Below are 12,106 nucleotides of genomic sequence, written 5' to 3' on the forward strand. Positions count from 1 at the left end.
TCAGTTCAGTTCAGATCTCGCCTCTTGCGATTGACTTTCATAACTCATTCTTGAATGCCTCATCAGTACAGACCTTGGGCACTTTAGCGCGTGGGATAGGGCTACAAATGTGTGGCGTTGCTGCCTTTTCCCTTCCAGTATATGTGTGGAATATCAGCAGTTGACCTTGGTACTTTTCCCAAGCTTAGGAAGAATCTTTCTCAACACGGTACTCTAGGTAACCAGTTACGTTTATACATACATAATTGCTGTGATACTCACTTTCAGAAAAACTCATATACATGTGGATCAATAAAAGCAGAAAAGGTCAAAGCAGTGGAATTATACAGATAATTAAAACAAAACCTAGGGTAAGAAAATTATCACAGTTGAGAACCACGTTCAGCACTGAGCTTCATGGCAGCTTAAAGCAGCCGTTTTTATCTTTTTGAGTTGGGAGAACACATTACTTTAACGGATGAAACAAAATTTTTCCCGATTGCTAAATTGTAAGATGACTTGATTCGATAGTTCATTTAAAAAAAAATACTGAACTATTACGTGAACTGCATGGAATGGCTTTTTTTGAAAAGTCAAAAACAGTTGGGTGCTGGCAATTTCATATGGCTCAACCTAATAAATGATGATAAATACTGTCAAACATTGATCTTGTAGAAGATACAAAAACACCCTTAATGTTACTTACTCTTTATAAAAATTGATAGCATAATACAATTGAATCAAGACATTCCTTGAAGACTAATGTGGTTGTAGGTTTATGTTTTTCTTATTAAGGCGAAGCTTAAAACTCTGCAGAGGAATGAAGAGTAGTATGACTCCATAGATTTTTCTCGTATATCGATTAATTCAAATAGGCTTTCGGCAGAAGCTGAATAAGTGTTAACTTAAGATTGCATATTCTATCAAGTAGTTGGAATTCATTATGACTTCATTAAAGGGTAACAATCCATGCGTTTTAGCTACTCAAAAAAGTGAAAATGACACCGAGCGGGGTGCTTCGTTTTTGCTTTAAGCAGCAGATCCTCCTGTATGAAATTTCGAATTGCTCCCTTGTTCCGTCTTATTTTCCCTGACTTTGCTTTTCTGCACAGCACCTGACTTCTAACTTACCGTATGATTTCCTCAGGCATTCCCCAGCTAGAACATAAACGCCACGAGGAAAGTGGTGGTCGCGTATTTTAATAGTTTTCATTTCCCTAGCATCTATGGTGAGGCCACATATTTATGTTTCAATATTAAATATTTGTTGAATAAAGGATTGAATCATTTCATTCCAAGACAGACAGCTGAGAAACAGCGATTTTATAAGATCTGGCAAAAATGGGAGTGGTAAGGTGAAGAGAATAATAGACCTATTTTGTTTCCTGGTTTGGGGCTCAGGGCTTGAACTGACAATTCTGTTCGTGCTGGGAGATAGCTAATCATGAATGGATCGAGGAATTTGTAAAGCAAGAAGGGGCCAAGGCAAGATGTGAAAAGGGGAGGAGTCAGGGCAGTGGGTCTGTTTCCCGCATGAAGGGGAAAAGCGGATATAGTGCACACTAGCTTCTTAAAACACAGACTGCTGGACTCCGTCAGCAGAGTTTCGGAGTAGGAGGTCTGAAGTGGGGTCTGAGAATTTGCATTTGTAACGAGTTGTCAGGTGGTCTGATGGTCTGGAGGATCACACCTTGAGAACCACTGATGCCTGTGACCCAGCAAACCCTTAACGGAAGCGATCAGAGATCAAGGAATTACCTATAGTATATGACAAAGAGCAGGCAGTACCAGGAATAGCTAGGACCCCAGGAGGTCGGGACACTGCCATTCTGTGTGGTGCGGTCTCCGCAGGGTTTACCGAGGGACCGGGGCTGTGGTCTGTCTCCACATCGTTTAATCCCCCGTAGGACGTATCACAGTGTCACGGTGCAGTCCAAACCCCGAACACGCCACACACACAGCGAATTTCACTTAGTACTATTTAATGTAAGCATTTTTTTTTCAGTTTCAAAACTGTACTTTGAAATATCCTTGCCAATTTTTTTTTTGCTACAGTAGAGGGAGCCACAACCCAACTTGCTCTAATGTCGCAATAACAAATAATAAGGTTATTTGTTCCCCATCCTTTTCCATTAATCTTTATTTTTGAACTTTAAAAGTCAGCCTTACTGAAGTATTTTAAATGTACAGTTGATTGTGTTCTGGCAAATGTGCGAGCCTGGGTAACCGCCACGCTAGTTAACATGGAGCATCTCCACGCTGGTCTGGCAGGGAGTTCCGCACAGACGCGGAGCTGCGTTCTGTCACTGCAGGCTGCCTGTTCTAGGATTTCATAGACTCGGAACCATGCAGTTTAGACTTATTTTTTATCTGGCATTTTTTTCAGCATAATGTTTGTAGATTAATCAGTGTCGTTGCATATATCAGTAGTTCATTCTTTTCAGTCAGTAAGTAGTATTCTGTGGTATGGCCATACCACATTTTGTTTATTAGTCATATGCCTTTGAAAAGGATCAGGGACAAGAAGGATTATGTTTGTTTACCATTTGGCTACACGTAAATATCTTGCTGTTAATTATTTCTTTATAGAAATTTTCAGATTCTTCCCTTAACAGTAACTAATGTTATCTAACTTGCTTTTATCAGATAAATAATTATTATCAAATAATTTTCTATTGTTAAACAAAATTCTAAATGTTTTTAATCATGGTTCTTCTTAAAGGAGAGTTGGCGAAGATAGAAATATAGGGACTAAAATTTGCAGCAACAGTCTCCCTCTCAAAACTCAAGTTAATATCGTTACCTGAAGTTTATTGTTCTAAGCTTGGCCTGGTGTTTAAAAAAATTCCAGCGAGACTTCCAGTTTTCTCTTTGCAAATAGTTTTCTTGAGCAGGTTTTTCTTGATATTTAGCTAGGTTTACAGCTGCTTTTTCTGAGGGGAATATTTTAGTATTTTAAAGAAAGCTAGTATTACAAGAATAGAGTAATAGACTTGTGATAAAGAAATGTACCAAAATGTTCATTGTAGCACCCAGGAGGTAAATATATGTGGATTTCACTGTGAAATTCTTTCAGAATGTCTGTGGGCTTGAACATTTTATAGTAAAATGTTGGGGTGGGGAGAAAGGGGGAAACTAGTAAATGGTTATCCAGGACGCACATCGTTGCTGATGTTATTACCCTACCCTCTGTTAGATCTAGTTGTCCTTTTTTACAGCTACTGTTATTCAGTACAAGCGAATAAACGCACAGTTAGCCAGCTTCAGGGTAAAGTAGGTTCATGGGCAGTTCTGGTAATAGTTTTGTCATGAAAGCATCAAGAGTAGTATAGCTTTTAGAGTATGTGAGCAAAAGTGTCTAAGTAATATCTGGGGGAGAGGGAGGAATCAATGAGATCGTTGGGGTGGAGATTCTTAGGCAAGGAAAACATCGTTCGAGGGAAGACTGAAAAACAAAGCCACTATTCCCTTCCATTTTCCTTTTGTCTGGTTTGTAACTGGACCCTAAAGTTCACCTCCTTCCATGAGAGAAGCGCTGTTTTTCCAGCTGGATGAGAAAAGCAGTATCCAGTGTCCTGTTCTCCATCGTTCTCTGCTCATTTACTCCTGAAGGCTGATGGGCAGACTAAGTCAGCTCAGCAAGCATTGGTTAAATGACTGTTCTCTTCTCAGAATTGTGCCGTTTAAAAATTCAAATGTATGAAACATAAACTCTACCCATGGGGATCTTGCAGTCTAGTTAAGAAATCTCCCACTCCTGGCTGTGGACAGTGTGAGCAAAAGTAAAAAGTACACAGTCAAGTGCTAAATAGATTAGAAATGTTTTACGAATTCAGAGCAGGGAACTTTGATGTGGGCTGGAGCAGTCATAAAGAAAGATTGAAGTGATGCTGAATGGTATATAAGATGCTAACAGGTGTGGTAAAGCAGAAAGTCATGTCAAACAAAGAAGGATCCAACTTGAGAAAAATCAGTGCTACCTTTCTTTAAAAAACAGGAAAAAAATTAGACCGACTAAAAAATATTCACTACAAGTAATGGGAGTTAGGAGTCTAGAATCAAAATCAGGGAAGCAACAACATGGATGAACGTCGAGGATATTATGTTGAGTGAAATAAGCCAGTCACTAAAAGACAAATGCTGTATGAGGCCACTTATATGCAATATCGATAATGAAATTCATAGAAACAAAGTAAAGGGTAGTTACCAGGGGCCGATGGAGGGGTAAAGGGGAGCTGTTGTTTAAAGGGCATAGTTTCAGTTTTACAAGATGAAAAAGTTCTGAAGATCTGTTTCACAGCAATGTGAGTATGCTGACCCCTACTGAATTTAAGAATTCAGGGGCATCAAGGCTCATTTATCAACATAAAGGACTAAGAGCACATGAACTTGGTGGTTGGTTCTTTTAGCCTTACTGTTTCTCTATAGACATTTAAATGTTTCTCTTCAGAGTCGGTTGGCTTTTCTTTCTGAAAAATTTCCCATTTCAGTGAGCATTAACATTTGTGTTGATGACTTCTGGTGCCACCACCTCCTCTGAGCATCTTATCTTTACATAAAAGAAAGATAAAAGATATGTGAGTAGCATTTAAAAAATAGCTAGAAAGTAAGCAAGACGTCCAGTAAAACTGAAGTACTTAAGCATCTTTTTATATACCTATAGGCTTTTGTCAATAATATTCGTCATCTATTATCTCTAACCACGAACTATAGTTTAAAAAATCTTTATTAGAAGAAAAAACGTCTGGTAGTTTGCTAGTGAATTTAGATTGTAGACTTTTCTCAACTTTCACAGCAAAGATCATTCTTCTCCAATTGTCCCATTTTTAAAATCCGGTTAAAAAAATCTTAAATTTCAATAAAGTAATAGTATACTTTATTTTATACTATTACTGTATACTAAAGCAATAATATACTTTAAATATTAAATTTAAATAACTTTCAAAAGTAATAAAATGCCATATCCTTGACATCCTTCTCTGAATGTGTAATCCAAAGTTAAAAAGAGTCGTTTAGCTGTATTACTTTAATTTCAAACGTTGATTTTGTTATAAACTTTTATAAGTCTAGTGTCAGCCCCTGGTCTCCGGGCAGCATTTGATTTTCCTGGAAGTGGTCAGTCTTGTTCCAAAGCCCCGGGACCAAGCGGCAGTGCTTCAGCCCCAGGACCGCCCCAGAGGGTAGGATGAGGCTCGCACGAGCCTCCTGGGGCTGCCGTAACGTGACCGCAGGCTGGGGGCTTACCGGAAGCTCACTCTCTCACAGCTCCGGAGCCAGAGATCCGCCATCATTCCCTCCGAAGGCGTTCCTTGGCTCAGGCAGATGACCTCTGTCTTTGCATGACCTTCCCTCGTGTCTCTGGGGCCAAACCTCCCCTCCTTTCTCTGGTGAAGATACAGGTCGTTGGGCTCCAGGCCCACCCTAAGTCCAGGGTGGTTTCATTTTGAGATCCTTGACCGATTCTAGCTGCAAAACCCTTACCCACATAAGATCACATTCTGGGGCTCCAGGTGGAATTGGGGTGGGGCACTATTCAACCCACTAAACTAGTATTTAATTAAGATCCTGTTTTTAAAACGATGGTTTTAATATAATAGTTTTTGTTATCTAAGACTTTCACATTAGTTATCTTACCGCTTTTTATAATTTTATAACATTTAGGTTTATATAGGGTACTTCCATAGCATCTCCCATGAAAAGGAATCATTTTTCAGGAAACTTTTGCGTTTTTCTCTCCCAAGAAGTGATGACATTAGAGTGAGCCAGACCCTTTGGCCCTCATCTCACCCAGGGACATGAAGAGACGTAGAATTGCACAGAGCATAGCTCTCCTGGGCACGTTCGTGCCCGGAACACCAAGAGCTTCCGCTTCTGGTCGCCATACAGTAAGCAGACCCAGCAGAGTCGCTTGCTACGTCCAACCAAGTCTGTCTTTTCCATTCTAACGTTTCTGCCTCCAACCCGGTGAATAAATCAGAGTCAAGTACATCTCAAGGTCAAGGAGTGGAATTGGACTCCCTCTTACTCTCCATTCCAGCTTTACCAGTTATAAAGTTCATGTGCAGTCCCCATTTACCTGAGTGCTGTGTTTTCACTCTATCATCCAGAACTAAAACAGTAATCAGAAAAGATATTAATGTGCCTATTTTTCAAATAAATAAATATTAATTAAAATACTGTAAAGGAATCCTTCACTGAAGCTTAGCAAGGCCCAGCAAGTTGCTGCTAAGATCAGAGTTAGAACCCAGATTTCCTGACTCGGTATCGTTTTTTGTGCTCACTGTCATGACCCCCAATAAAATTCCAGTTGGAATTTGCCCAGCATTATAGATAAGAGTCACCGTGTGTGTTAAATGTGTCATTTCTAATTTCTGAGTAACCACTAGCTCGCAGTGCTTGTGGAGAGGTCAAGAACCCTTTGCGTTCATGTAAACAAAGCTACTACCACGAAGAGAGGTTAGCAATTACTAAAACTCCGATAAACCCATGTTTCTGAAAACTTTGACAGTTTGCAGTCCTTGCAAAAACTACTGTTAGGAGTATGTAGAAGTCCTGGTTCTGTCCAAGTATTTCCTTCAGTGTTTACTTACTAATGTGAGTTAATTTCTACATATATTGGTTCAGCTGCCAAAACATGTGATTGGTATTATTTGTTATTTTTAAAAGAGAGTCTGAAAAATATTGAAGCGTTGTTGTTTTGTGTGCTCCGGATAGGGACGTGGAGTTTGTTGTTTAACGATCCTCCTTCGGAGGCCTCCTGTGGGCCGAGCTTCCAGGATGCTCTCAGGGCTGCTCTGGAGCACGTTGCCCTGTGCTTTAGATCGTCCGCGTGGCCGAGGTTCTTCCTCGGATGTGTTTTTCATCAGAGCTGCTCAGCGTAGGTTCCTGGCGTCCTGTGCCGGTGTAGCGGAGATCACGTGACCTCCTCGTTGCACTCTAACTGAAGCCCGTGTCTCCTCTTATTTTCAGATATTTGTACCTGCTGTTCTCCGGCGACGACCTTTTACCTTTGGACCACTGGGTGTTTAACACGGAGGCTCATCCTCTGCCTGTGTTGCATTTAGCCAACACCACACTTTCAGGAAATCCTGCTGTTCGATGAAAGCAGCTCCGGAAAGACCATGCTCACCTGTGTTTTGTTTACATGGACCACTGCAGAAGTTAGTCTGGAGAGGGCACTTGAAAACCGGGACCTCTTAGAGTCAACATGGCAGGGCGAGACGTGACTCATTCCCCACAAGACTTTTCAACTTGTACATATCTCAACTTTGAAATAATTCCATTTTATACCTGACCAAAACAGATTCTGGTACGTGTAGGACAGATCCTGACGTGCTTGGGTCCCCAAGGAGATGGCCACATGAGAACCTACTCCTGTTACCGCGGTTTGTTTTTAGAATCCTGGACGCTGGACTTCCTAAGACTAAGCCCAGGTGTGGAGCCCCTCGCAGGAGGAAAAGGTGGCCACTGGAGCCGATTTATGTTTGTTTCCTCCCAAAATGGAGGAGCTTGCAAATCGAATCTTTACATATCGTTTATCCCTTTTTTCTCCATTTTTAATAATGGAATGAACTAAAATAAACAAGAACAAAAAGAACAGCATAATTGCCTCAGCAGCAAGAAGACTTGAAAAAGAAACAGAAGTCTGAATTTTCGAGTTCCCCATTGGATGACTAGACTGGCAACCATTTCAAATCCCAATCTATTCCACTGAAATTTCTCGTTTAAATTTAGTTTTCTCTGGGGGCGTGATCTCACAAAAAATATTCTTCAAGTCTTTGTCTCCATATGGAATCACAAACTGCTGTTTGTCATAATCGCTACTCACGAGCCTGGGTTTGGGATTTCGTGCATGTTGTTCAGTCTAGTGTTGGTAGCATGACAAAAAGTGGGGGAAATGCCACAGTTTGTTGCCTTGAAACCTGTTCTAAGAGAGAAAGCTTGGTCTCGCTGGTTGGAGATTAGTTTTCCAAACCAGCAAATTTACCAAGTAAATTTTATCCATTTTAACCTCATCATAAACTTAGTAGAATCCCTCCACTTACAACTTTATTGACGTGGCTTGGCCCAATTCACTGTACTATTATTATGCAGCTCTGAATTTACCTTGATGAGTCAAATTATTTTTACAACTTATAAAGCAAAAATAAAATACAACGAAACTTCCTTAAATAGTCTATCTGAAATGGGGACATGTCATCCTTTATTTATTATCTCGTCAGATGAATGAGCTTTTCACAAATGTTTTATGTAAAAGATAAATTCGACTTTTATTTTCTCCAAGGATATTTATAGAAATCCAAAGAGTTAATCAAAATAGCTTCAAAATAATTTTTAGTGATAAAAGCATGGTGTAATTAATCATATTACACTAAATTTGGGATATAGCTAAGGGACTTTCTCTTATCAATAAATTTTGCAATGATATTTCTTTTTAATGCAATACTATTTCTTTAATATTGGGGGGAAACTTTAATTTTTATCAAGAACTATATTGTAAGATAAATATCTAACACTTAAAATTTTTCTGTTCCTTGAATTTATGTCACAGTGCAAGATACTGTATCTTTATATTTAATACAAACAGCTTCCATTGACAATAAAAGTTGGGAGTAGCATAATTAGTCTAATATTTACTCTGGATTTGAAGATTTTATGAAATAATGTTTGTGCAAGAAGCCCAAATTGGAATTCTGAAGGCTTATTTTCTTATTTTGATAGCTTTTCTTCTTAAACTTTTATGAGCATGTAGTAGACTTAAATTGGGAAAAGACTGAGTAAATTAATATAATGAAATATTTTCTAAGAGTGATCATCTTATGCCACAATTAGTCAGACAGTCCTCACAGTTCAGCAAATGATCAATAATGATAACCACCCCCAAGATTTTTCAGTATAGAAAACAAGGATATGGAGCCAGTTGCATTATTTAAGTCTTTAAGAGAGTTAAATTTTAGCACATATTTTGAAATGATAATATCTTTTACTACTTGAAAAATTGAAAGTTTTAAATGAAAAGGGTAGATGACTAACTTCAGGAGAGAAAGGGAAAGTATTCGATTCTCAAAAAAAGTGAAAAACTTGAATTGGCAAAGACCCAGAGCAGTCGCGTGGATGGCAGTGAACCAACCCTCCCTCACTTTGTAGAAGAATGCGGAGTAGAGGGGCCTTCTTGGCCCCCAGGAGCTTCTCAAGGAACCAGGAGACAGGACCCCCACTCCTAAGTGCTCTGTTGTGTTTCTCAGATAACCGGAACCTAAGAGAAAGCAGAGAAGTGTTCAGCATGGCCAGTTCCGGTTCAAGCAAAGAATCCAGGAGACAGTGGAAGGGCCTTCACCACCCACTTCCCTTCCTCGTGTTGATTCGAGGATGAGAGCTTATAATAATGCTTCTATTTTTTTCTTCTGAATACCAAAGGCAATTAAATTAAAGTCGACTACAAATGACTTGCCGGTGTCATGTTTTATTTTTTGTTACAGAGTTTTTAAATGGTTTCGTCCAAGATCAAGCCTTATGCCATGTTCTGCTTAGTTTCCAAGAGCATACTGTCTTATGTGCTTGTAGACCTTACTACTCAGGTTGTATAACTCATCACATATTTAAAACCTTCTGCAAAGAGCCTAAAAATGCCCCTTTCTAGGTATCTCCTCCAAGAGCTGACATCTGACTTTGTGCCTTTGGCATAAATGTATAAAGTAGATCAGTTGGTACGTAAAAGAAAAAAAACATGTTGAACGACACTCCTATACCTTCTACATTAATTTCTCTTTTATAATTTTAGGTCCACACCTTTTTTTCAAACCAGTATAAAGTTGTTAAAGCCAAGAGAATGTGGCCTTAACCAAAAAGAAGTCTCAGTGTAGAAAAATAAGGCCCCAGGCAGAGGGTCCTTCCTTCGTGGTGGATACATGCTATTTGGTGTTTCTCTGTCACCAACTCATTCCTGTCTTCGAGCAGATGTTTCTACGTGAAAGTAAAACCTGGGTATGGAAGGGATGTGGTATTCCTTTTGTGGGATCGTGACCCTGATTTTCTGCGACGTCATCTAAGGCAGCCCAGGGCTCCCCTTGGTCGATTCCACCAAGCACTTTGAAATTTCGATCATCTCATCTCTACTCTCCCTTGCCAAAGCCTACGTCAAAACTACAAGGATGCTGACAAAATGTCGTGCTTGCCATTCTCATCACACAGCTGCTCCTTAAGCCTGGATGTCTTGGCATGAATGAGTGAATGAGAGAAAGTGAACCAGCCTGTGCTGCTGCTGTGTTCCAGGTACCGTACTAGGCACAAGTGAGCATTAGGACATTTTGTGGTTCCAGTGGCATTTTCTGTGTGAGAGGACTTCATACCATTTTAAATGTTTTCCAGTATGAACCATTTGACAGAATCCTTAATTTTACATTTCTTTTAAATTAAAGAGTAAAAGAAAGTGTTTATAATATATCTTAAATATGTTACTATATAATACAGCTATACTTGTAGTTAGTAACTAAAGTCTCTTGGAAAATGTCAAAGAAACACTTGCTTTCTGATGCAGCTTTGACTAAAATATTTAGAGATAACATTCTTATTTTGCTACATCACTTTATGTAATGAAATATTAATGTTTTATAGGAATGTTGGTTATTTTATATTCAAGAAATTTTGTCGCATAATTCATGGGTAAAACTCGCAGTTATAAATTGTTTTTGCTCTGCTATGAGTCCTACTAATGGTTCCATGCTGTTAAATATAAAGAAAAATATACTAAAATATTTCTAAGTTCCAAATAACAGTTCCTAATAATTGTATTTTGACTTCTTATTTTTCTTTAGGTTTCCTTACCCTCAGATGGGCCGGCTCAAACGTCACCACCCTTTACATAGATATATACATAAATAGTCAGACCCAGAGAGATTTTTAATACTGCCTGTGTTCATTAATTACCAAACATGATTGTTAACTGGTTTTGGCTGCACAACTTCTAAGCAGAATATTTGAGTAATCAAATATGATCTGGAGATATTCTAATGCGCTTACTCTGGTTCAAGAACATGGGTGATGAAGATCTCTGTTGCTTCGGCTCATTGAGATCAGGATGGAGATGCACTTTTTGCTCTGTAGTGGCTCAGCGAGCTTTTCTGTACAGGTCCAGATAATAAATATTTTGGGCTTTGTGAGCCATGCAGCCTCTCTCTCTCTAGTCAGTTCCTGCCATTGAAACATGAGAGCAGATAGAGACAGTATGTAAAGGAAGGGGCTTGGCTGGGTTCCAAAAGCATGGAAGGCTGGACTTGGCCCCAGGGTCACAGTGGTTAACCCTTGATCCCAAGTGTAATTTATATAGGACCCTGTAGTCTTTGACCTACATCCTTTCTCCGTGTTTGAGTTCCACAGTTTGTTTTTAAAGCAAAATGTTGTGTATGTAAATTGTATGTGTTTGTATAAACTAAAACGATATATTTTGTCCTACGGAGCCCTTTCAGATTTCAATATGATTCAACTATTATGAAAGAGGCACATTTTTTGTTCTTGGGATACGCTGTCAGCCATATCCTCGCCTCGTCACTTAATGCCACAATTCCAGCCCCCAAGTAAAATGAAGTGTTTCTGTGGTGTCCAAATAGTAATTAAAAGTTCTCTCTGCTCATTGACCTTTGGCCCAGGACTCGGGATTGCTGGCACGGCAAAAACTTCTCCACGTGAGTGCCCTTGGAGCACGGCGACGAGACTACAATAGAATTTCTGACCTTTGCGCCGCAGAAACCAATCTCTTGAAAAATTCTAAGCAACAGAAAATGGGTTATGTGCCTTGCTTACCACAGGGCAGCTGGTCTTGCTGATTTAGACTGCAGACGATACTGCCCATGACGCTCCCAGAGCAGCCTGAACCTGAGGACCGCAGAGGAAAGAGGGACCCGCAGGACGCAACCTGAGGGCCGCAGAGGAAAGAGGGACCCGCAGGACGCTTCCCCTTCCGCTTTCCTGGCACAAGTCGCCTCCAATCCTCTACCAGTCGGTAGCGTCGTTTCGGGGTGTCGGTACGCATCGTATTTCACGTGTCCCTCAACCTCACCCTCACACTTCCACTGTGTAACGAATGATCCATTTTAAACCCCAGGCCCAGCAGAACTCACGAAATTACACG

At 39.8% G+C, this 12,106-nt stretch overlaps 1 protein-coding gene across 2 annotated transcripts in view; it reads left to right on the forward strand.

The window, feature by feature from the left end:
- The window catches only part of MAN1A2 (mannosidase alpha class 1A member 2), a 273,987-nt gene extending 264,562 nt beyond the window's left edge, over nucleotides 1–9,425 (forward strand). For both annotated transcript variants that reach the window (XM_025052328.1, XM_006919680.2), the window contains one exon: nucleotides 6,949–9,425. In XM_025052328.1, the coding sequence (XP_024908096.1) occupies nucleotides 6,949–7,081 (133 nt within the window). In that variant the 3' untranslated portion in view covers nucleotides 7,082–9,425. The remainder of the gene's footprint in view (nucleotides 1–6,948) is intronic.
- Nucleotides 9,426–12,106: the final 2,681 nt, after the last annotated feature.

This window comes from Pteropus alecto, unplaced genomic scaffold (assembly GCF_000325575.1).
Source record: "Pteropus alecto unplaced genomic scaffold, ASM32557v1 scaffold106, whole genome shotgun sequence".
Classification (NCBI taxonomy): Eukaryota; Metazoa; Chordata; class Mammalia; order Chiroptera; family Pteropodidae; genus Pteropus; species Pteropus alecto.